We start from the raw sequence: 26,886 nt of genomic DNA, 5'->3' as shown, positions 1-26,886 counted from the left end.
GCCCAACCCCCCCCCCCCCACACACACACACACACACACACACACACACACACACACACACACATGTGCGACGCCCCCATTCACAGCGGAGGAACTGAGCCTGAGGAACTCGCTATAAGAGTTGGAATTTGTTGAGAGATGACATGAGTGTGCTATCGGATCTGACAACATACAGGAGAATGTTATATTTATTAATACACATGTATTTCTTATTGTCATGCCTCGTCAATTTGTCAGGGGCGAACTCTACGCATTTACCAAGGATGATATTTACAGACAGAGGTAAGATCCCCGCCTCTCTCTCTCTCTCTCTCTCTCTCTCTCTCTCTCTCTCTCTCTCTCTCTCTCTCTCTCTCTCTCTCTCTCTCTCTCGTCTCAGACAAATAAATTGAAACATTAAATAGCCTACAATTAACACGTCATGTAGCCTACAGAGGCGATCATTTTTAAATGTTTTCTGATGTTTGAGGAAAGTTCAGCGTTTTGATAAACAACCCGCGTTTATGGAGCCAGCCTTGATCTGTCTCACTCTAGCCTTGTTGTTTATAATGTTGTTTAAACTTTACATTATTCAAAAAATGTGACAGTTCACACAACTGTAATACGACATACACAGAGGCCTACATCAGACTCTTGAGCTATCTGCTCTCACTCAGAATGTCAAAAAACCGATGTCATGTAGGCTACAGATAGGCTATCGTTTTTGAACGTTTGTTTGGCACACGACTCATAGCTGCCTGCTTTTGCGGTGTCCAACCGACATCACTGATAAAAAAAAATAGAAAGAAATTGGCTCGAGCCAGAGAAACTCTGGCATAACAGTGAATTTATTATATTGAAGTCTGATTCTGCCATATCAGAATCAGAAAAACTTTATTGATCCCTGAGGGGAAATTGGGACATGCTACAGTTGCTCGTAGGCCTACTTATGCAGGCATGGAAAAATATCAACATAAGCATCAAACATAAGAGACATAGGACTGTTCCATAACAATAAAATGGAATAAAATAGAATAGCCTACAATAGAAGTTACGTAGCCTATGTACAGTAAAGTGTCACAAAAATGTGCCTTCTCCATCAGTCATTCTACTACTATGAAATATAAAGTGAAATATCGAGGTAGCCTACCTACTATTTCCTTATACATATCGCAGAGGGGTGTAGTAATAATAGTAGTAGTAATAATACAATGGTATACGGTATGTATTATCCGTGTCTCATAGCCTGTACATGTGTGCAGGAGCACTGGCAAACAAACGTTGCTGGTGACACTTGTAAATTTTGAGGGGACCCTCAATGATTCTTCAAGATTAAGGTTTGAATTTAATTAGCTTTAGTTTTTAATAAAACTGTCCCGACTCCATGGATGTTATACTGGTATAAAAATAACAAGGGGTCCATGTTTTAAAACGGTAGGCTATATTACTCCAACCTACAGCAGAATATTTCAGCGAACAGTTGGCGTGGCGGTAGAATAGCCGGCCTGTAAGTTGTAGATCCCGAGTTCAAATCCCACACGGCCTGGTATTATATTTTTTGAAAATGTAGCATGAAATTGTAAATCTGGACATAATCTAAATCATCCTCAAATCACCATGTGATCTGGCCTAGTCCTGAACGTTACTGGAACACGTCATCACAACGTTATCATAAATTGTTGTCATTTGCAGTTATTGCACATTGAGTGTTATTGCACATCAGGTATATGGAACGTATAACTTGGATAGAGAGCCAAGCCAAACTGATCCTTGCGGATCAGTTTGTTGAGTCTGTTGGCGTGATTCACTGTATCAGTTAATTAGCCTATTCACCTTATTTGGTCTCTTAAAACAGACTGTCTCATCTACATCCGGGCCGCGAATGCAGCTATACACATTGTATGGCGGAAGCATTTGAAAATTGCGGAAGCCAACTCGTCTGTTTGAGACTACTTTATTCCTGGAACTAGTTTCCCATGATTCTCAGCCGTTGCCGGTTGTCGACTTCCTGTTTACATTTTTTTCACTAGCAAGGACGTGCACGCCGCTGTCAGAGTGGGAACGTTTGGCTTATTTATCCGAAATGGCTAAGAATAGTAACGTTGTGTGGTTGCATAGCGGCGATATTTTACAAAAACGAGGTGAATGTCAATTCACTCGTACTGTACGGGCTTATTTGAGCCGAAATTGCTAAACATAGTATGTGGTTGCATAGCGGCCGCTTTTGTTTTGAAGGCTAAACGTCCAAACCGGAACTCTTATTATTTGGTCATTGAACGGAGCTTTAGCGGTCTCTCTCTTTCAAGATTCAAGATATTGTCACTCCGTTTTGTACAATTATGCACGTGTGAAATTATTATGCAGGGGGGCTCCATTACAAGACATAGGTAGGTACAAAGTCACAACAATTATTATGATTATTTTTCGCTCTGAACGCTATGAACGGTCCTGGGCGGAAACAGGCAACAGCAGCTGGAAACAGGGAGGGAGGCTGTCATGGAAGCGCCCACGGTCTCATCAGGAAACTCGTGAATACATTGTTGAGATCACTAAACTAACTATAGAGCGCCACAGACACATTCAAGATCCCTAAAGTCTAGGAATATCAATGTGTTTTCTTGTTATGGAGGGGTCAGAGCAGAAGCAGACCTGGGGTCAGCTGTAAGATCTCCCTTCAGTCAAAATCATTTAGTTATAGCTTTCACTATTCACGTCTCAGTATTTGTATCACCTGCTTGTTTTACTTAAACATACCCCCTTAAGGTTCAGGATATAGTGCAGATCTCAAGGTTGAACTTGCCATCCCTTGAAATAAAATTGGTCAAAAACCATCGCCTTTGTTTTGTAGTGTCCCACCAACAGTTTTGTATTTGTGTCTTACACAGGCAAAATGTATCATTCACATGTCTTTCTATTTCAGAGAAAGTGTTCAAAAGGTTACATTTACCAGGAGATGGAACACCCATGCAGATTCTCCAAGATGCACACCCGGACACTGTCATAGCTGCAGCACAAAGAAACCTGCACTCAGTCAACTTTCAAAAGCACAAGGTATGTTCATACTGTATGTACTCAGGGATGTTGTGTTATTGAATGCTGAAGACTATGTACATTTTGTAGATTGCACTGTAGCCTATGTGAGGTGTTCTGTGTACTAGGCCTACTACTGTGTAACTTGCAATATGTGTCTGCACACATTCCTGTATATTGTACTCTGAGAAAAAAGTGTTTGCTATTCTGATCCATATGCCGGATATGGAAGTTCCAATTTGCTGAACAATAATTCTAACAGTTTTTGGAAATCATTAGGAGTTGATTAGTTCATTGCTGGGAGGCAAACGTGTTTTCAATCAAACTACACGTTGTTAATCCATAATTAAATGGAGAAAAGTGACAGACTTTTTATTTTTTTGTTTACAGCCTGTTGAGGAAAGGACTGTGCCGTGGAAGGAATGCACCAGTGACCAAGTGAGTATCTCACAAGGTGATGTAATAGAGACGAGCCTAGCACAGTAGGATCTGTCTGTGAGTGATGGTTATTCTCCTGTTCCACTCACTGTGACGTGGAACCCTGTGAGTGATGGTTATTCTCCTGTTCCACTCACTGTGACGTGGAACCCTGGATCTGAGCTTCAGCTCAATACATAACATCATGTCACCTCAATATTTGCTTATGCTCGTGTCCGTCAGGCTAGTTGCCATGACAACATCACTGTGCTTCACAAGAGGAGCGAGACCAACCAGCTGTTCCTGTGTGCAACTGATGACAAGGGAACCATCTGCTGTGATATGGTGAGAGACAGCAGAACCACAACTATTTCTGTTACTATTAGAAATAATGGATCTCATTGTACTCTGCTCTAGAATTACATCTAGCAACAGCAGTGAATACAAATTGTAATGACCTGTCAATCCAACAGTGTGTCCAGTAGCTATGAGTGTGTCCAGTATATGGACTTTCTATTGATGTAGTTTGTTCTAAATGTTGTATAGGGCAGGCTAAATAATAATTAGAGGACTTGTGTGCTCTGTCAATACAATGTTGGCTGTTGCTGGTTATTTGTATTAACAGACTTATTCCCTTGCAGAATATAACAGAGCTGTCATCTCCTGAGCAGCCATCTTGCACTCCACACATGGGAAAAATAATGACAAGGGTGAAGGAAGGTGAACCATCTGTCCTTAGTGGTGAGTGCCTCTACATATATATACATATATATACATATATATATATATATATATATATATATATATATATATATATATATATATATATATATATATATATATATATATATATATATATATACTGTATGTTTCTTTCCTGTTTCACCAGAGTACTGCCATCCTGTCTAGAAGGCAGCTTATATCTGCATTTAAAGGGATAGTTGTGGTTTTTTCATGTGGGGTTGTAGGAGGTCCTTGCCGACACGACAGTCAGTGCTATGAGGTAGGATGCAGCCGTCACGGTCTCAGTTTGGAGAAATGGAGAGCGGCCGCGTCACGCACGTACAGCTGTCTGCCAGTGGCGTGGAGGACAGACATTTTGGAGGGCAGGTGCTCAAGTGGAAAAAAGGGCACCCCTCTCATAATACAGATGGATTAATACAGAGTGTGGTGCCTCTGGGTGACCACACTTAAAGTGCCCACCTCCTTCCAATTTACATGTCAACAAAAAACAAAAAAAACTATGACACTTAAAGACCACAGGTTTGCATGAACTTATTGAGTCAGTCACATCATGATCAAACCCACTAACGGGTGCTCCTTCAGAGAAAATGTGACATGTCTCTGACTGAACACTCTGAACCTCAGTTTGTTGACTGAACTGCTCTTGTCTGCAAACAAAAGCAAACGATCACAGCTAATTGTTAGTCTTGTCTTTCCAGAGAGCGCAGGACGTGCAGACCTCTACATCACTCACTCGAGTCCCTCTACAGACTTGGTTGGCATCTACAAGTTTGGAGAGAAAGGAGTCGGACCAGCGAACCACGGAAAGGGTACTCATACTGTCATACATAGATGATCTCTGTAAAAGCTCAGGAGCGCCCTGTTCACGTTCACATCAGGGGCGTAGCTATGGGTGGGCCTGGCTGGGCCTAGGCCCACCCACTTCTTGTCTAGGCCCATCCAATCGCGAGACTTTAAACTTCTAAATGGCTGACATTACTGTCTTTCAGAGGCTGTATTGGGCTGATTTTTAGAGAGGGAGTGAGCGTCCTGCTATCATATGAAACTAGAAGACCTAAGACCTGCATTGGTGCCAACCCTGTCATGTTAACTTGAAGGGGGGTAAATAATGACCCCTTCAAATAATGCTCTAAATTTAGGCTAGATTTTGGTCAGGAAAAAAGTAGTCTCGACGCCAGACCCATGAGAGTTCTTACGCTGATACACTACGTTACTGCATGCTGCAGAGCTCTCTCTGGGTCTGGGACACTTTCCCTCAGCCGGCTGGTTATGGGAGGGAACCGTTCACTTGGCCAGTCATATGCCAGGGATGGATTCAGTCCTCTCCAATCAGTAACGACTTTGCGATCAGACGACACGGGAGGCGCAGCCCATTTTTCGAACCGCTCTCTCATCGGTGCTACGACCTGTCACTCATTCAATTGCAACCCGCCTTCAAAAACCAGCAGTGGCTGTGTAGTGTCACAGACTCACTTATGTAGTATGTTAGAGCGCAGCGATTCAACGTAATATTTGAGTCTGGGGAGAGACTAGGGGAAAAGTGGCATGTCCATTTTCAAAAGGGTCCCTTGACCTCTCACCTCAAGATATCTGAATGAGAATGTGTTGTAGCGGTACCCATGAGTATTCCCTTTACATACATCCCTTTACATACAAACATGCATTTTTGCATGCAGTATAATTATTGTTATTGTTATTAGAAAATACTGTAGGATAGTAGAAATGATGTGATGATGCTGCCATGCTAGCATTACTTATGTCAGCATGTATTTGGAGCTGAGCTAAGTGCTGTTTGAATCCTCTGCCCACAAGGCTTGGTCAGTGTCAAAAGTGGGGTTTTGCTCAGTGTCAAAAGGGCGTAAGTGCAATTACACCCTTTTGACAGCAAAACAAACTTTGAATGACTTTGCAGTACACTATACCAGAGGTTCTCAAATGTTTTTCAGCCAAGGACCCCTTACAAGATAGAAAATATACCGGGGACCCCCTCATTCTGATTTTGGGCTAAGCCTAATTGTTTCCATGGTAACATGCTTGACTTTTAAATTGATAGGTTTGTTAGATTAGAATGTAATCCATGAACCATTTTAGATTTAAAGCATAACATATTTTCATTGAACTATGAAGCTTTTGCAAAACAAAGTTTTCATTTTTATTTTCCTGAAAACCTTTCGCGGACCCCCTGGCAAAGTGCCACGGACACCCATTTGAGAACCACTGCTCTATACAATGATTTCCCTGACCCTTTGAACAAATCAAACGGCCTGTCATGTTACCTAAAGAGCAGGTGGACCATGTGTCCCAGGACACATGACTTATTGATGTGTCCTTGCTGGGACACATTCAAAGAACTGTAAACCACTGTAAAACTCTTACTATCAGACCTCATCTTGACCAGTTCACACTCAAAAACCTTATAGAATAACATTTGAAAGTATTTAATGGGAATATTAACATATTTATATTCATCTAATATTGACCTAGAATATGAATTGGAATGTATAATAGTAGAAATGATGTTATCATGCTGCAAAGCTAGCATTACTTATGTCAGCATGCATTTTGAGCTGACCTAAGTGCTGTTAGGATCCTCCAGTCTACCCACAAGGCTTGGTCAGTGTCAAAAGTGGGGTTTTGCTACTGTAGGTGTCAAAATGGCATACATGATGCAGTTACACCCTTTAGACAGCAAACAAACCCTACTTTTGCTGTCTTTGCAGTGAGCTATACAATGATTTGTACATATACAATTATTTATTTATCTTACTCGTGCTTATAGCGGACATTCTACATAAAACTTATTTTATATAATGTAAATAGCAGTTAACCATAGATAGATAGATAGAGATAGATAGATAGATTTTTATTTCTGTGTCATGCACCGTATTCATGGTGCCCAGCCCGTCTGGGCTTACAAGACACAAATCATTCAAGTTCAACAATACAAACAAATCAACAAACGAGCTACAAAACGCTCAAACATAAACAAGACAGAGTTATATATTCAGATGAACAACTTCTCCATTCTGAGTTTCCAAGCCCTCCCAATAAACCTGGCCAAACTGAAGACTTCATCTCTGAATAACCATTCCAACTTAGCATCATCTCCTAACCAAAATAGCTCAGGTTTCTTCAGTCAGATTCCCTGTATGTCTACATACTTGGCCAATAAAGCTGATTCTGATTCTGATAATGCAAATTACATCAATAGTGTGGCCCATCCACTTTGATTCAGGCCCACCGATAATTTCATTTCTGGCTACGCCCCTGATTCACACACACATTCATACCTGGAAGCTGACCAGTACAACCACAGTCTGATATGCTGCCCACTGATCAGCTCCACTGGAGCAGTTGGGGTTAAGGGCCTTGCTCAAGGGCACCTCAGTGGTGGTAATGAGGGAGGGGCAAGCGCTGCCTTTTCACTTTCCCCACCCAGATTTATCCTGCCGGTCCCGGGGATTGAACCGACGACCTTCCGGTCACAAGCTCGCTTCTCTAACTTTTAAGCCACCACTGCCCATGCTTGATTAATGACAATAACCATCAAAGAGTTGCCTCTGTTTTGCAGTTGTGTTGAATGTGTCTACCTCCTCAGGCTATAGAAACAAATAGTCCCTGTGTTGTGCCTGTGTGTGTCTACCTCCTCAGGCTATAGAAACAAATAGTCCCTGTGTTGTGCCTGTGTGTATCTACCTCCTCAGGCTATAGAAACAAATAGTCCCTGTGTTGTGCCTGTGTGTATCTACCTCCTCAGGCTATAGAAACAAATAGTCCCTGTGTTGTCCCTGTGTGTGTCTACCTCCTCAGGCTATAGAAACAAATAGTCCTGTGTTGTGCCTGTGTGTATCTACCTCCTCAGGCTATAGAAACAAATAGTCCCTGTGTTGTGCCTGTGTGTATCTACCTCCTCAGGCTATAGAAACAAATAGTCCCTGTGTTGTGCCTGTGTGTGTCTACCTCCTCAGGCTATAGAAACAAATAGTCCCTGTGTTGTGCCTGTGTGTATCTACCTCCTCAGGCTATAGAAACAAATAGTCCCTGTGTTGTCCCTGTGTGTGTCTACCTCCTCAGGCTATAGAAACAAATAGTCCCTGTGTTGTGCCTGTGTGTGTCTACCTCCTCAGGCTATAGAAACAAATAGTCCCTGTGTTGTCCCTGTGTGTATCTACCTCCTCAGGCTATAGAAACAAATAGTCCCTGTGTTGTCCCTGTGTGTGTCTACCTCCTCAGGCTATAGAAACAAATAGTCCCTGTGTTGTGCCTGTGTGTATCTACCTCCTCAGGCTATAGAAACAAATAGTCCCTGTGTTGTCCCTGTGTGTGTCTACCTCCTCAGGCTATAGAAACAAATAGTCCCTGTGTTGTCCCTGTGTGTGTCTACCTCCTCAGGCTATAGAAACAAATAGTCCCTGTGTTGTGCCTGTGTGTATCTACCTCCTCAGGCTATAGAAACAAATAGTCCCTGTGTTGTCCCTGTGTGTATCTACCTCCTCAGGCTATAGAAACAAATAGTCCCTGTGTTGTGCCTGTGTGTATCTACCTCCTCAGGCTATAGAAACAAATAGTCCCTGCGTTGTGCCTGTGTGTATCTACCTCCTCAGGCTATAGAAACAAATAGTCCCTGTGTTGTCCCTGTGTGTGTCTACCTCCTCAGGCTATAGAAACAAATAGTCCCTGTGTTGTGCCTGTGTGTATCTACCTCCTCAGGCTATAGAAACAAATAGTCCCTGTGTTGTGCCTGTGTGTGTCTACCTCCTCAGGCTATAGAAACAAATAGTCCCTGTGTTGTGCCTGTGTGTATCTACCTCCTCAGGCTATAGAAACAAATAGTCCCTGTGTTGTGCCTGCGTGTGTCTACCTCCTCAGGCTATAGAAACAAATAGTCCCTGTGTTGTGCCTGTGTGTATCTACCTCCTCAGGCTATAGAAACAAATAGTCCCTGTGTTGTCCCTGTGTGTGTCTACCTCCTCAGGCTATAGAAACAAATAGTCCCTGTGTTGTGCCTGTGTGTGTCTACCTCCTCAGGCTATAGAAACAAATAGTCCCTGTGTTGTCCCTGTGTGTATCTACCTCCTCAGGCTATAGAAACAAATAGTCCCTGTGTTGTGCCTGTGTGTGTCTACCTCCTCAGGCTATAGAAACAAATAGTCCTGTGTTGTCCCTGTGTGTGTCTACCTCCTCAGGCTATAGAAACAAATAGTCCCTGTGTTGTGCCTGTGTGTGTCTACCTCCTCAGGCTATAGAAACAAATAGTCCTGTGTTGTCCCTGTGTGTATCTACCTCCTCAGGCTATAGAAACAAATCGTCCCTGTGTTGTCCCTGTGTGTATCTACCTCCTCAGGCTATAGAAACAAATAGTCCCTGTGTTGTGCCTGTGTGTGTCTACCTCCTCAGGCTATAGAAACAAATAGTCCTGTGTTGTCCCTGTGTGTATCTACCTCCTCAGGCTATAGAAACAAATAGTCCCTGTGTTGTCCCTGTGTGTATCTACCTCCTCAGGCTATAGAAACAAATTGTCCCTGTGTTGTGCCTGTGTGTGTCTACCTCCTCAGGCTATAGAAACAAATAGTCCTGTGTTGTCCCTGTGTGTATCTACCTCCTCAGGCTATAGAAACAAATTGTCCCTGTGTTGTGCCTGTGTGTGTCTACCTCCTCAGGCTATAGAAACAAATAGTCCTGTGTTGTCCCTGTGTGTGTCTACCTCCTCAGGCTATAGAAACAAATTGTCCCTGTGTTGTGCCTGTGTGTGTCTACCTCCTCAGGCTATAGAAACAAATAGTCCTGTGTTGTCCCTGTGTGTATCTACCTCCTCAGGCTATAGAAACAAATTGTCCCTGTGTTGTGCCTGTGTGCAGAGCAGCAGTATGTGGGTCTGGTGGTCAGCAGCAGAGAGCATACACTGCAGGACAAAGTGTTTGCCTTCTATAAGGAGAGAAACACTGATTCAGCCAGGGACAGTACTAGGTGGCTGCCTTTTGTTGCCCAGGTTTGCATGGTAAGTGCCATACAAACAATCACTGATTACTCCACTGTATGTTTCTACCTTTTAGCCGCGACGCACAACTATAACGGACGTTTATGTCCTTTATATAAAGGGGAAACAATCTGTAACTGCCGTAACCGGTTTATTCTCGCCTATCAGCCCATCTGATTTAACATCACGTCTGAGTTTTGAGCAAAGATAAGATGAAAGTTTACTGATCTCTGTGGGGGAATTGAGTTGTTGCATCAGCAAAAAAATAAGAAAGAAAAAAAGGAAATAGACATATAAACCCTAAAAAACCTAGAAACAAGAATATAGCAATGTGGATTATTCAAATATGCACCAACAATTGCCACATGAGACCATTTTAGAATGTATCAATGATAATCCAAAGACTCTTGCACACCTGATAAGTCTAATGGCAGGTGTGTACTGTAGGTGGAGTAGAGACTGTTGCACACCTGATAAGTCTAATGGCAGGTGTGTACTGTAGGTGGAGTAGAGACTGTTGCACACCTGAGAAGTCTTGTGGCAGGTGTGTACTGTAGGTGGAGTAGAGACTGTTGCACACCTGAGAAGTCTAATGGCAGGTGTGTACTGTAGGTGGAGTAGAGACTGTTGCACACCTGAGAAGTCTTGTGGCAGGTGTGTACTGTAGGTGGAGTAGATGCACTTAGAAGAGGAAGGGACACCCGCACACTGTCTTCACTTGTTCAAACAGGAATTTATTATACGTTTCGGTACAAGGCCTTTTTCATGTATATGCTGACAGGAGGAATAGTAAACTATATAAAGGCTGGGTTCACAGTGACCAATCATTACAGACAAAAAGTATGAATGTATGAATGAAAGTGATGGATAGTGTACGCAGTATAACAGCTGTAGACAGAATGAAGCCAACTCTAACCTGCCGATGTTCCTCGGCTTCCAGGCAGATCATGGTGGGCCTAAGAACTACCTGCAGGACGTGTGGACGTCCCGGCTGAACGCCAGGCTCTTCTGTGGAGACCATGACAGCAGACAGCACTACTCTGAGCTGGTGGACGTGGCTGCCGTACACGCACACCACTGGCAGGACACCAGGGTCTACGCACTCTTCAGAAACGAATGGTAGGATTCCATTATCAATGTCTTGTGTTTTACTCAAGTACAAAGCGTTTTTTGGAAGTTCTTGGAAATGATTTGATGAGCAGAATTATCAGCCAAAGGTTTTGGGATGCTCCCTTTTGACCAGGTGAGTCAGACTAGTTTGAGCAGGTAGAACAGCCGGCGTTTTGAACAGGAAGTCGAGACACAGTGGGTCAAGTGGGCGGGGCTACATAAGGTGACTTTGTAGGGAATGACAAACGAGGAAGGTAAAAGTTGATCCAGCATGTCGCTGGCATCATTTATTCCAGATCCCTAACTATGTACATACATGTTACAGCACGTTGGTAGCTATAGCTAACAGAGTGATAAGCTAGCTAGTAGCTGCAGGCTGTGTGGAGTGGTCTAGTTGCCTCCTGTGCTAGGAGACGACGTAGACTGAAGAACAAGAGACTTGATTAGCTTAAATAGCCCCAGCTGCTCAATCCACCAGAGTCACATGACTGCACTTGAGGTTTCTGTCCCAAGCCTGCTAGATCACTAGCAGACTATGTTGTGGTCACCACAACTTCTCATTTTTAATAATAGATTAGCCAGGAAAAGTCAAAACTCAGTCATCATTGATTAATTGTATTTTGGAGAATTCCTTTCAATTCAACTCTTTAGGGTGTCTTCTTTTGAACAGATCAGAATCAGAATCAGAATCAGAATCAGAAACACTTTATTGCCAAATGCATCACAAGGACACAGGAATTCATTCTGGTGAATCAGCACACTCGACAAGATACAGATAAACATACACACGTATACGACAGTGAAGACAAGACATTCAGGACATGAAGGAGCATGTAGTTGGTTACACAACCATTAGTTTTGACTAAAAAGTGCAGCTATGCACTCATAAAAGCATTAATAAAAACAATAAAATCACTAGACACTAAAATAAAAACATTAATTATAGAAACGCATTAATTAAATTAGTATTTTAAAGTGCTCTAAAAGGTGACTGGAAAGCCGGGGGGGGGGGGGGGGGGGTGGCCATGACCTTAGATGTGAGTGGGCTTGTTGAGGAGAGTCTTGTTGATGAGTGGGCTGCTTTTGCTGCTTTTGCTTCCTCTTTGGTCGACCTCAGTTCCACTTTCTCAGCTCTCAGATAGTGGTTCTGCTTTCTTTCCGCCAACATGGCCACAATCTTTGCTGAGTTTCCTGCTGTCTCTGCTGCAGACGACTACAAGAAGTTGTGAAACAGTGCTGTATATATATAGTATATAGAGTAGCTGAGCCTTTGTGTCTCTCTACTACAGGGGGATGAGTGCTGTGTGTATATATAGAATGTAGCTGACCCTTTGTGTCTCTCTACAGGGGGATGAGTGCTGTGTGTATACTGTATAATAGAATGTAGCTGACTCTTTAGCCCTTTTCCCACATGCGTACCGGAAAATTACCTGTAAGTCAATATCGGACATTTCCCTTCCCTTCACACCTTAGCGCGCGCATATGGGAATCTAGTCGTCAAATAGCCGGTATGTTGGGGGGCGGGGGGAGCTTATTTGGGGGGTCGGCAAAACTTCACTCAGTCCTCCGTACTTATTCGCAGCAGCCTGACACAGGACAGACGCAGCGAGAATGGCAGAGGCTTGCAAGGCAAGCTGCCCAACGCTTGTAGCCTATGTATGTAGAGAAAGCAAATGCACTAAGCGAAATGTGGAAGTAGTTTGCTTTGATGTGCGCGAATGATTAGGTGATGCACTTTGAAGAAGTTGGGATCTGTGTCTGAGAGAAATAGTTGCTGGTTCGATGTTTATCCGTTCACCTGCGTCGCGTTGAAGCACTTTTTACAGACTGGCTTCGTTTGATGTGTCTGGGTTTGCCTTCGGAAATCAGCAAGCTGACATACTGCTCTTATTAGGCTATCACAAGATAATTTCGCCAGTTTGCTTTAATGTGCGCGAATGATTAGATTATGCCCGCTGGAACATTAAGCAACGTGTGTAGGCTACACTTCGCCCATGATTGAAGGAACGCTGTCGCGGAAAATGACTGGACCCGTTTCCACTTGCGTCCCCTTAAGAGCATACCGCTCTTCTGACTGGCTCGAAACTGGTGAAATGTCGGGGACGACGGGGTCGCACTTATACCGGCACGGCGCCTTTCCCACATGCAGGCATTACACCACGTTCCGGTCATTTTGCGGTACAAAGCGCATGTGGGAAAAGGGCTTTTGTGTCTCTACAGGGGGATGAGTGCTGTGTGTATACAGTATGAATGTAGCTGACTCTTTGTGTCTCTACAGGGGGATGAGTGCTGTGTGTATACAGTATGAATGTAGCTGACTCTTTGTGTCTCTACAGGGGGATGAGTGCTGTGTGCATCTATACAATAAAGGATATTGACAACATCTTCATGCAATCCATGTTCAAGGGGCTCAGCACGAGCATCCCAAATAACCCAAGGCCTGGGACGGTACGTGTCATAGTAATAAGTCCAAAGCTATATATATATATATATATATATATATATATATATATATATATACAGTGAATATTACTGGGATTATTGTCTATCAAATCAACATTTTAGAGGAAGTAAGACTTAATACAGTTCTCAAATGACAGCATTTTCATGACCCTCAGCTGTTTTAAAGACATGGCTGCTGTCGTGAAAACACCACATTACCACAATTATTGGACTTATTTGAATGGCAATGTCATGTGCTGATAGCCTGCTAAAACCATCCTGATCACATGACCTCACATTCTGTGTCATGTGCTGATAGCCTGCTAAAACCATCCTGATCACATGACCTTACATTCAGTGTCATGTGCTGATAGCCTGCTAAAACCATCCTGATCACATGACCTTACATTCTGTGTCATGTGCTGATAGCCTGCTAAAACCATCCTGATCACATGACCTTACATTCTGTGTCATGTGCTGATAGCCTGCTAAAACCATCCTGATCACATGACCTTACATTCTGTGTCATGTGCTGATAGCCTGCTAAAACCATCCTGATCACATGACCTTACATTCTGTGTCATGTGCTGATAGCCTGCTAAAACCATCCTGATCACATGACCTCACATTCTGTGTCATGTGCTGATAGCCTGCTAAAACCATCCTGATCACATGACCTTACATTCTGTGTCATGTGCTGATAGCCTGCTAAAACCATCCTGATCACATGACCTTACATTCTGTGTCATGTGCTGATAGCCTGCTAAAACCATCCTGATCACATGACCTTACATTCTGTGTCATGTGCTGATAGCCTGCTAAAACCATCCTGATCACATGACCTTACATTCTGTGTCATGTGCTGATAGCCTGCTAAAACCATCCTGATCACATGACCTTACATTCTGTGTCATGTGCTGATAGCCTGCTAAAACCATCCTGATCACATGACCTTACATTCTGTGTCATGTGCTGATAGCCTGCTAAAACCATCCTGATCACATGACCTTACATTCTGTGTCATGTGCTGATAGCCTGCTAAAACCATCCTGATCACATGACCTCACATTCTGTGTCATGTGCTGATAGCCTGCTAAAACCATCCTGATCACATGACCTTACATTCTGTGTCATGTGCTGATAGCCTGCTAAAACCATCCTGATCACATGACCTCACATTCAGTGTCATGTGCTGATAGCCTGCTAAAACCATCCTGATCACATGACCTCACATTCTGTGTCATGTGCTGATAGCCTGCTAAAACCATCCTGATCACATGACCTTACATTCTGTGTCATGTGCTGATAGCCTGCTAAAACCATCCTGATCACATGACCTTACATTCTGTGTCATGTGCTGATAGCCTGCTAAAACCATCCTGATCACATGACCTTACATTCAAGCCCTTTTCCCACATGCGCTTTGTACCGCAAAATGACCGGTACGTGGTCTAATGCCTGCATGTGAGAAAGGCACCGTGCCGGTATAAGCGCGACCCCGTCGTCGCGGAGATTTCACCACTTTCCAGCCTGTCAGAAGAGCGGTATGCGCTTTAGCGGATACTAGTGAGAAACGGGTGCAGTCATTTTCCGCGACACTCTCATGGGCGAGGTGTACACACGTTGCTTAATGTTCCAGCGGGCATAATCTAATCATTCGCGCACATTAAAGCAAACTGGCGAAATGATCTTGTGATAATAAGAGCAGTAGCCTATGTCAGCTTCATGTGTGGGTGTGCTGTGCTGATTTTCCCCTCTCCTCTCTGCTCGCTCTCTGGCCACAGTCCGTCCTCCTCCTTAAGTCACAGCCCGACAGGGACTAAGCAAATGCACGAAGCGAAAGTGGAAGTATTTTGCTTACGTTGCCGACAGCCAAGGCAAGCCCGGACACATCAAATGAAGCCAGTCTGTAAAAAGTGCTTCAACGCGATGCAGGTGAACGGATAAACAAGCAAACTTATTTCACCATTCGGAGTTTTGCCGACACGTCACTCCCCACCCGCTCTGCAGTGCCGCCCCCCCCCACATACAGGCAATTTCGCTGATAGATTCCCACATGCCAGAGGAGAGGTGTGAAGGGAAATGTCCGATATTGACTTACAGGTAATTTTCCGGTACGCATGTGGGAAAACGGCTTCAGTGTCATGTGCTGATAGCCTGCTAAAACCATCCTGATCACATGACCTTACATTCAGTGTCATGTGCTGATAGCCTGCTAAAACCATCCTGATCACATGACCTCACATTCTGTTTGGCTCCACGGAGCAGTCTGGACTTCCACTCTATCCCAGCCATTTACACAAATTACTATTTAATTGCCACCAATCAGGGCCCTGCCCATAGTTGAGGACATAACCGACCAATCAAGGATGCTGGAAAACAGTAAGAGCATCTCCCAAAGCAACGAGCGGTAATGTTCATGTTAATGAGCAGTAAGTAAACACAGCCATAAGTGCAGTTATCAGTATATAAATGGGAGCTAGGGCTCTGTTTGTTTCTCTGTCGCACTGTGATGTCATAAATGGGGGGTACGGTGGTGCAGTGGTAAGCGCTGTCGCCTCACAGCTTGAAGGTCCTGGGTTCGATTCCCACCTGGGACGCTGTGAGCACTGAAGGAGTGCATGCCCGTCCGCATGTCCTCGAGTGCCCACCACCCGGGTGGGGTCGTCAAAAGGGCCTTTCTGTGTGGAGTTTGCATGTTCTCCCTGTGCCTCCTGGGGGTTTCCTTCATATAGGAACCCCCTTCACCAAAACATGCAATATCTTGGCTGCTGATGTGGTTCCTCCTCTCGTCGTTAAGGGCGCCTGTTCAGAGGGAGGGGAACTGGTTGGAATAGCGTGAACCTCCCACGTGCTACCGGTGAAGCTTCCCCTGTCAGGTGAAAAGAAGCGGCTGGCTAACTGCCCATGTCTTGGAGGAAGCATGGAGCCAGTTTTCGGCTCTCCCCAGATCGGCAGAGGGTGGAGTAGCAACCAGGATAAATACATTAAAATTAGCACTAATGGGGGATAAAAATGGGATAAAAAATCGATAAAAAAATAAAAATAAATGTCATAAATCCCACTGTGACATCATCAGTGATGTCATAAATCCTACTGTGACATCATCAGTGATGTCATAAATCCCACTGATGACATCATCAGTGATGTCATAAATCTGACATCATCAGTGATGCTGGTCTCATTGGCCACACAGCAGCCGAGTTGCGGGCAAGGCTGCGCAGCGGCCAAGCTGCGAATGCGAGCTGCAGGGCCAGCTTGGCGAGCTGCAGGATGGGCGAGCCCGCAGAGCGGGTGAGCATTCCTAGTTGTAGAAATAGACACAATCACAACAATTAAATTCAATTAAATTCAATGACGAAGGAGGAGCGCGGCCGGGAGAAACCCACAGGGCCTGAGCCTCCATGCACCGAAGGGTCTTTCAATACTGCGGTGTAGCACTAGCTCTATTGCAGCGGATTGGGCGTGATCAACCCTTCCGCGGGCAACGTTGCAGACAGAGTAGGAAGGCTGATCCGTGAGCGGCTGCTTCTGGGACGCGGGTCAGGGTCTTAATCAGCCTCGGCTGGGTCTACTGGGCGAGGGTGTATGATGTTGACAGACACGAAACACCTTACGACCCCAGCTAACATCACTGATGACGCGTCCCAGCGCATGCTGTAGTATGTATTTTGAACAATCAATCAAACAATCAATCAATCAATCAGTCAATCAACCTACATTTATTTAATTCTCGGAACACACACTGAGGGTTGGGACCCTCTTTTCCAGTGGTGCTGAGATTAAGTTAAGAAAATCACAAACATGAAAGTGGAAATGAAATGCCTAAATAAACAAAAGGATACAATTCAAAAGAGGATCACACCGAATAGTTGATCATCCACACAATTACACCATTTAAAACAGGTGCAATTAAAGTTGATTTATCTTTTTCCTGTCCTTTTTTTTGTGGGGTGGGGGTAGTACTGGTGTGTCTGACCTTCCCTTCTTTCTTCAGTGTGTGGTGGACAGCACAAAGCTTCCTCATGAAGTCCTGAAGATAGTAAACAAGAACTCAGAGATGGAGGACAGAGTCCTGCCTCTGGACGACTCCGGTCCACTCCTCGTTAATCACCACAACTACACTCACATCTGCACGGAGCGTTTCCAGAACAAGACGAATGGGCACACAGTGCTGTTTCTCTCCTTAGGTGAGTTAAGGTCCTTACACATCGGGAGCGTTTTTTTCGTGCGATTAACTCGCACGTCAATAATATTTTCCGAACCTATATCAGTCAATGCAACTGTGCATACCAACGGCGAAGTTTCGCTGAGCGTTATTGTGGTGTTTATTTTTTCGAACCACGGTTGATTTTTCAGAAATTCGCTTCCAACGTGTACACATCTGTGGCTGTGATTGACAGGTGGGTCAAAACTCACATCGCAATTTCATGCCGTATATTCGCCTCGCTCTTGATGTGTAAGGACCTTTAGTCTGCTGAAACGATATGACTCAAGCAAGGTGAAACACACTTACTGTTTATACAATTTCCAAAAGGGCCTTTCTGTGTGGAGTTTGCATGTTCTCCCCGTGCCCCCTGGGGGTTTCCTTCATATAGGAACCCCCTTCACCAAAACATGCAATATCCTGCTCGCTGAAGTGGTGCCTCCTCTGGTTGTTAGGGGCACCTGTTCAGAGGGAGGAGAACTCGTTGGAATAGCGTGATCCTCCCACGTGCTATGTCCTACCGGTGAAGCTTCCCCCTGTCAGGTGAAAAGAAGCGGCTGGATAACTGCCCATGTCTCGGAGGAAGCATGGAGCCAGTTTCAGCTCTCCCCAGATCCCCAGAGAAAACGCATGCAATATGGCCCCCAAGAGGTTAGAAGTACAAGGATGTGTGTGGCTGGCTGGGTGTGTGGCCTGGTGGGTAGGACACTTACTCATCCTCCTCTGTCAGTGCTATATTACATCATATTATTACCGGTATGCTTCCCCACAGAGAATGGAAGAGTTCACAAGGCTGTGGAGACGAACACCAAGGCGTTTTTCATCACTGAGTATCAACCCTTCAGCCAGCCTGACCACATCCTCACCATGATGCTTCAGTCCACCACTGTGAGTCAGACATCATCTTCGTGCTGTCTCGATACCCTTCCAACAAGCTTTTTTAAAAGCGTTTATAACTGTCTGTCGTCGGACCTATTGCAAATAGTTAATAGCTCCCTTTTGACCGGCACTTTTCCTGAGTCCCTGAAAACTGCAGTTATTAAACCCCTACTAAAAAAGCGTAGCCTTGATGCATCGGTAATCAGTAACTACAGACCAATATCTAATCTCCCCTTTATAGCCAAAATAATTGAAAAGGTTGTTTACCTACAACTCAATAGATTCCTAACCTCAAATGATCTCCTAGATAAACTCCAATCAGGCTTTCGCCCCCATCACAGCACAAAAACCGCGCTTACTAAAGTCATAAATGACATTAGAATGAACACAGACTCAGGCAAAAATTTGATTCTAGTGCTACTGGATCTTAGCGCTGCATTTGACACTGTTGACCACTCAATTTTATTGGACAGACTCGAAAACTGGGTTGGGCTTTCGGGTACGGTCCTCCAGTGGTTCAGGTCCTATCTTCAAGACAGGAAGTACTTCGTCTCCATTGGCAATTACACATCTGACCTAACTAGGATGACTTGTGGGGTGCCTCAAGGATCCATTATGGGGCCCGTTCTCTTCAACCTTTATATGCTCCCTCTAGGCCTAATTATGCAAAAAAACAAAGTAGCCTATCATAACTACGCAGATGACACTCAGTTGTATATAACTATTTCCTCAGCTGACTATACTCCCATAGAATCATTGTGCCAGTGCATTGATCAAATAAATAACTGGATGTGCCAGAATTTCCTACAGCTAAACAAAGACAAAACAGAGGTGATCGTCTTTGGTCCCAAAGAACAAAGGCTTAAAATCACTGCATGCCTTGAGTCTCGATCCCTGAAGCCTAAAGGATCAAGTCAAAAGTCTTGGCGTTATTATTGATTCTGATCTCAACTTTAACTCCCACATTAAGTCAATCAGAAAATCAGCTTTTTATCATCTTAAAAATATAGCAAGAATTAGGGGCTACATGTCCAGACAGGATCTAGAAAAACTAATTCACGCCTTCATCTACAGTAGGTTAGACTACTGCAATAGCCTTTTCTCTGGTCTCTCCAAAAAAGAACTTAGGCAACTTCAGCTCATTCAGAATGCTGCTGCTAGAGTTCTAACGAAGACTAAGAAAGCTGATCATATCACTCCAGTTCTTAAGTCCTTACACTGGTTGCCAGTGTGTCATAGAATAGATTTTAAAATACTGTTATTAGTCTATAAATCACTTAATGGCCTAGGCCCTAAATACATAGCTGAATTGCTCCCACGCTACGAACCGTCTAGAACTCTTAGGTCAGCAGGGTCCAGCTTATTAACTGTCCCTAGGATCAAATCAAATCATGGGAAGGCCGCATTTACCCACTATGCTTCTGCTGGCTGGAACAAATTGCCTGAAAACCTCAGATCTGCCCCAACCTTACTTATTTTAAAAAATAGACTAAAGACTTTTATGTTTACCGTCGCTTTTTTTTTTGCAACTGCTGCGCCTGTTGCTTAATGCACTTTTTATACCCTTTTTTAAAAATATATATTTTTTTAAGTTTTGTTGTGATGCTTTTAAATGTCCATGTTATTCTCTTCTTCTATTCTTTTATTTTCCTGTCAACCATTTTATGTGAAGCACTTTGATACCCTAACCTCAGCAACTCTGTGTATGAAATGTGCTATACAAATAAACTTGACTTGACTACACACATCTAGGAACTGAAGGGCTCTTGCTATAAGACTTTAATCCATAAGAAATAATAAGTCTAAAATATGAGTGTCTGTCTGCAGTCCCACATTGTGAGATTTGTGATGATTCTGGTCAGTAATGATGTCACTGATGATGTCATCAGTGATGGTCACTCGAGCAATTGTGATGTCACTGAGGATGTCACAGTGTCATCTGTCAATGTGCGGACTCTACTTTTCTTTCACACACTGACATCATCAGTGATGCGAAGTTGGGCAATTGTCCATTGTATGAGAGCTGCAGCCCACGTAGCGGGCGAGCTGCAGGGCGGGCGAGCTGCAGGGTGGGCGAGCCTAGGAATTGAGCGCGGCTAAAACTGATAAAAAAATAATTCAGACTGTTTTTGTGTATCTATGATCAGGGAGGAACCCTGATCAACCTGGACAATATTGACTGTCCAATATCCAGTTTTGATTAAAAAGCCAATATGGGTGCCATGTATCTGCTAAGCTGTATCCGTCTAACCCTGCAGAGGAAGCTCTATGTGAGAAGCAGCAGTGAACTGGTCCAGCTGGACGTGGGGAGCTGTGGCCACTATGGAGACAGCTGTGAGGAATGCATCCTGGCCAGAGATCCCTACTGCGGGTGGAACAGCACCCACTGTACCCCTCATACACCGTAAGACATTTGAAGATCTTCATTCTTAGCCTGCTTAAAACCATCAGGATCGGTGAACTCACATTGTTTCCTTCTGTGGATCCGTCTTTATTGAGTCTATTTCTGCAATAACTGCACTTATGGTTGTGTAAACTCGACAAACGTTGATGCTACTGCTCCAGCCGGAGAGCCATGGAGGCAGCAACTACTGTTTTGCCAGTGGCGTTCCTGATTGGTCGATTATGATGTCAACTACAAGGCAGGTCCCTGATTGGCCTGTACACTTTGTTTCTGAAAACACCCGCCCCGGGCAGGAGGCCAGACGGATCCACAGAACCAAATAGAATGGTTTTAACCAGAGCCGTGTATATAGAAGAGTCGCGACATCACCATTCACTCCAATTGGACCCGTTTTTTTACTCTCAAGAGTTCCTGGAAGTAAGGTTCTGGATTAAGAAGCGCTGTCGAGTTGCAGTTTGTGATGTACTTTGAAAAAGTCTGACGTTTAAAGAATGAAATTGTATATTGTCAGCTTTATTTTAGCATTCAAACGTAGCGCGAGACCCATTCCTGGCTGTTCATTGGCTACTGAGTCACGCATTTTGGACCTCCGCTGACGCCACTCTCTTACTAGATTGCTCTGGTGTTAACCAGGCTACTTCATTCTACCTCTCGACCAAAAAAACAACAAAAAAACACACATCTTAGAAAATTATTTCTGCCATAAAGGTACAATCATAACTCATGTTCATGTCATGTCAAGTTGAGAGCCAACCAAAATGTTAACCTGCTAATTAGTAAGACTTAATGAATTTCAGGTGGCAATATTTCAATTTGGAGATAGAGCGTTTTGGAGTGAAATTCCTTATTTCCACTTAGATGTAGAATTTTATTTATTATTTGCCATATTTATTTAAAGTATAATTTCTGTAAACAAACAAGGCCATCGTGACCAGATGGTTGGCAGCATACAGTGCCTTTTACATGATGTGCCACCAGGTCCAATTTGGCAGGAAATGTGCTGGATGGCTCAATGATACAAAGATAGATGACTTTATAGCACAAAGCAGGAAGATGCCACACTGTTTGTGACAAAAGAGAAGTAGCAACATCCCCTTCTGACAGGAACCAAGAGAGTTGGTGTGAAATGTTGTCTTAGTTTTGAGAAACATGACCACATGCAATAGCACTGGTATGTTATAGTTGTGGTTAGTGGATGGTGTCTTTAAACGGTAAGCGAGACCACTCTGTCACCACCCTTCTTTCCTGTAGTCGTTCAGTTGGTGGAAATTATGATACACACAATATAGATCCTGCACAATTTTGCTGACGTTGTCTTCCTGTTTTTTGTCGGTTGTATTTTAACCATAGTAACCTTAGTGTTATCTAAAAGATTTGTATTATGATGACATGTACTGAAGTGAAATGAGGAACTCAGAAGTGGCACAGAGGATGTCACATTTGAAAAGATCAGATTCTGTGTGATTTGTACTGTTCACACGGTCATGGAAAAAACAGACCTGAGTCACTTACGGGGAGAGAGGGGTGGGGGGGGGTTGGGGAATTCAGATTTGGGCCACTTTTGCCTGCAGTGTGAGGAGGGGCTCTCGAGATCCCTCACACTCAAGACCGGACTCGAGTACTTCACAGTAGAGATGTGACGGTATGAAAATTTCACATCACGATTATCGTGACCAAAATGATCACGGTTATCAGTATTATCACGGTATTCGTAAAAAATTGCTAAAAATGTTCAAAAGTAGAGAGAAACTCACTGAAATCATTTTACAACATTTTATATTGAAAACTGAGACCCAAAAAGGAGTGATACACTCACTGAAATCATTTCTCCAAGGCTGCACGTTTGCATCTGGGAGACTGTTGACAACTTTGGTTGATGATGGACAGTATTTACCATGTTTTTCAAAGCACTGTAACCATGGTAACACGGTAATCATGGTACCACGGTTTGAATTATAATTAAAATTTGAAACGGTACGGTTATCGTAAGGAATTTTATCACGGTTATCATTAAAACCGGTTATCGTTACATCCCTACTTCACATGTAGATCTTGCTCAACTCAAATGCACTTTTCATTTCACAGTGGAACACTGCAGGATGTGGAGAATGGGAATTGCATGGTGTGCCAGAAGCAAAGAGGTGGGAAAGGTGAGATGCCAAAGCAGACAACACATAGCTTTGACTCTGATGGCAGCACTGTTTTAAAAGGGATGAGAGGAAATTGATTGGCTCCTACCACACCTATACAATTTATTCCTCCTCATACAATGCTTTTTACAACAGGTGTGCCACTGGCTGCTGTGAGCCTGCGCTACTGTCTCTGGTCACAATATTACCAAAAATCTGTTGGTTACACCCAAGTGTGATAGAACTGGCACAGATGGAAAAAGATCTGCTTGCACCCAATGAAATTGCTACTTGGCTGGTCACTGCACCTGATTGGCAGGGAAATATCACCATTAATATTAACACAGCACTGACTCCGCCCATGAGAACTACCTACCAAATGGCAATATTGCTGTTGAGCATTTTGTTTCACACATCTGCCTCTGAAATCCTTCCACTGTAAAACCTTATATCTATATAAGTATATATATATATATATATATATATATATATATATATATATATATATATATATATATATATATATATATATATATATATATATATATATATAAATATATATATCTATATAAGTATAAGTATATAGTTTTGAAATTAGTAAATTATGATTTGAGGAAAGGGGGTGGGATTAAATAAGTGTATACTTCTTCCCACTCCTTTTCAAATATTATGTAATGATAAAATTGAGTTTGATCTTTGTGTTTCTTTCATACATTTATATATTTTAATGGCTTAAGGCTATATCTGTACTTATTGTTTGTTGTTGTTGCATTATTTGAAATAAACTTCAATCAATCAATATAAACACTAATCTAGCAAACAACAAGCAGACATCCTTGTGTTGTGTTTTCAGTGCTTACCAGCTCTTCTGATAGGATTGGAGGAGATGCAGAAGGTGTCACACTTCTCTTGGGGTCAAAGTATTTCCTTCGGTGCCCGGTGTCGTCCCACCATGCTACGTACGCTTGGCATCATGGAACTGCAATAATACCCTGCAGCCCAAAGGAGCAGCAGTGCCTCCTTCTCATTGACAGCATGGGTCTGGAGCAGGAGGGCACCTACAGCTGTGTGATGGAGGAGATGGGCTACAGAAGAACCCTGGCAAAGTACCGCCTAGACCTGGACCACAACGGAACAGGCCAGGCATGCAGCCCACTGGCCTGGGTTTATCTGCTGGCTGCGGTGATCATGAGTCTGTGTTGTTAGCTCCAGGTATCTGTACAATAACAATACAGTAGCTATAGGGCTGCACAGTTATTATGATCATCCAGATTATTTTGCTAGAAATTGTGATCAGGATTGATTTTATGGCACTATATCAGCATCTTGACATCGACTGCAATAGCGTAAAATATTTTCAACGGCGAGTGGAACATTTCATAAATGCTCCTGACCTATATTGCCACTATGCCAACCTTCTACTAGTGATTGTGGAAATGAAAATGGCCATCTATGATCATACATGTACGTGATGAATTGTGCAGCCCATCATCCAAGTCTTGTATTACAATACATTCTTTTGAACGTGTATTGCATCATGTGGGACGACTGTGGCTCAGGAGGTAGAGCGGGTCGTCCACGTCAGAAGGTCGGTGGTTCGATCCCCGGCTCCTCCAGTCCACATGTCGAAGTGTCCTTGGGCAAGACACTGAACCCTAAATTGCTCCCGATGGCTGTGCCAGCACCCTGCGTGGCAGCTGGCTGCCCTCGGTGTGTGAATGGGTGAATGTAGGCACATTGTAAAGCGCTTTGGATAAAAGCTCTATATAAATGCAGTCCATTTTACCCTTTAGCATTTTACCATCATGTTAACTTCCTACCTTGCATACTACCTCAAACTTGCTTGGCAAGCTTTATTACTGCAGCTATTTTAAGCCATTTCCTGTATTCCTGTCGAAATCCATTGCTCAATTTAAAAAAGAACAGAGTGCACTTTGTACAGTACAATAGATTCTTCCAATGCAGCAGAGTTAGCATTTAGCTGCTAGCCCAACCCAGGCAGACAGGATCAGGGATTCAACCCCCGCAGTGAACGGAACATCTGAACAGACGTCTATGTACCTGCTCTAGAATCCCCAATCCTGTAGTGTAGAGCCGCCCTTGGTGAGTCAGCCCATAGAGATATATGGGAGGTTTTACTCCACTATCTAGTCTTGCACGCCAGCCATAACATTTTGTGGGCGTTCCCACACAGACCAACTGTATTTATGCTGGAGAAGTTGAAATATGAGGTTCAGTCAGCTTATTTAAGCCATCCTTATTTTTCAGTCAAACAATGTAGTGAGACTCAGCAGAGAGAACGATGTGATTTTGAGCTTTGATGTGTTTTGATCTTATTGAGCGTGAAGTATGATTCCTCTGGGAGTTCATTTGTATGTAGATATGAATCGCTTCCTAACTTTGAACTTTGTTTGACTGATTGCACTGTATTAAGGACATCATTTGTATGTAGATATGAATCGCTTTATTTTTTCCCTATTTTTAATTTATTTATCCTGGTTGCTGCTCCACCCTCTGCCGATCTGGGGAGAGCCGAAAACTGGCTCCATGCTTCCTCCGAGACATGGGCAGTTAGCCAGCCGCTTCTTTTCACCTGACAGGGGAAGCTTCACCGGTAGGACATAGCACATGGGAGGATCATGCTATTCCAATGAGTTCCCCTCCCTCTGAACAGGCGCCCTTAACGACCAGAGGAGGAACCACATTAGCAACCAAGATACTGCATGTTTTGGTGGAGGGGGTTCCTATTATGAAGGAAACCCCCAGGAGGCACGGGGAGAACATGCAAACTCCACACAGAAAGGCCCTTTTGACGACCCCACCCGGGCGGTGGGCACTCGAGAACATGCGGACGGGCACGCATTCCTTCAGCGTTCACAGCGTCCCAGGTGGGAATCGAACCCAGGAGGCGACAGCGCTTACCACTGCACCACCGTACCACCAATCGAATCGCTTCCTAACTTTGAACTTTGTTTGACTGGTTGCACTGTATTAAGGAATCTTTAGCACTTTATTTTGGGTATTTGACAGTGTTTCATGTGATGTAATTTGCACTATATTTAAGTGCCTTCCAAGCTGATTATCTAACAAACAATAAAAGCCTGTTTAACCACTTGCAGTCTGCTTATATTTAACTAGACATCTCACATGCTTAATGCCTAGGCTCGCCCACCCACCATGTCTGAGCTGACCCTTGCATACGCAGCTCAGCCACCGCGTGGCCTCGCGCGTGCAATGTCTCGCTCTCTCTATCTCCCTCACTCCTGTGTGTCACTGATGACATCATCAGTGATGTCACAATGCCTATGTATGACATCACCACTGAACTATATAGCCTTGGGGCAATTAATCTGCCCTAATTAAAAAATCTGGCCCCATAGGTCACCCGCATAGGTGACCTTTACACACCCAAAAGGTTTCAGCCCGATCGCACGTAAAACGGCATAGCTGAACACAGAACTTGAAACAGAGCCCACATTCTCAATTATATATATAGTCAGACCTCTAACTCAGTCTCTCTTGCTCTCTCTTTCGCTCACACATTTGACTGTTTATCTCTCTGTCTGAA

At 43.7% G+C, this 26,886-nt stretch overlaps 1 protein-coding gene across 1 annotated transcript; it reads left to right on the top strand.

Moving 5' to 3' along the window:
* The first annotated feature begins 138 nt into the window (after nt 1-138).
* Nucleotides 139-26,404, top strand: LOC310800819 (semaphorin-7A-like). Its single transcript, XM_083664732.1, has 14 exons — nt 139-282; nt 2,900-3,030; nt 3,400-3,447; nt 3,670-3,771; nt 4,068-4,167; nt 4,869-4,979; nt 10,029-10,168; nt 11,088-11,266; nt 13,594-13,705; nt 17,697-17,889; nt 18,679-18,794; nt 21,044-21,189; nt 23,275-23,339; nt 24,172-26,404. Exons 1-14 carry the CDS (start codon nt 144-146, stop codon nt 24,522-24,524), a joined length of 1,935 nt encoding a protein of 644 aa, XP_083520858.1. The 5' UTR covers nt 139-143; the 3' UTR covers nt 24,525-26,404.
* Nucleotides 26,405-26,886: the final 482 nt, after the last annotated feature.

The sequence above is a fragment of the Poromitra crassiceps genome (assembly GCF_964638095.1).
Source record: "Poromitra crassiceps genome assembly, contig: HAP1_SCAFFOLD_89, whole genome shotgun sequence".
In the NCBI taxonomy this organism is placed as follows: domain Eukaryota; kingdom Metazoa; phylum Chordata; class Actinopteri; order Beryciformes; family Melamphaidae; genus Poromitra; species Poromitra crassiceps.
Note: the sequence above shows the minus strand (reverse complement) of the source record. Positions and strands in the feature narration are given on the sequence as shown.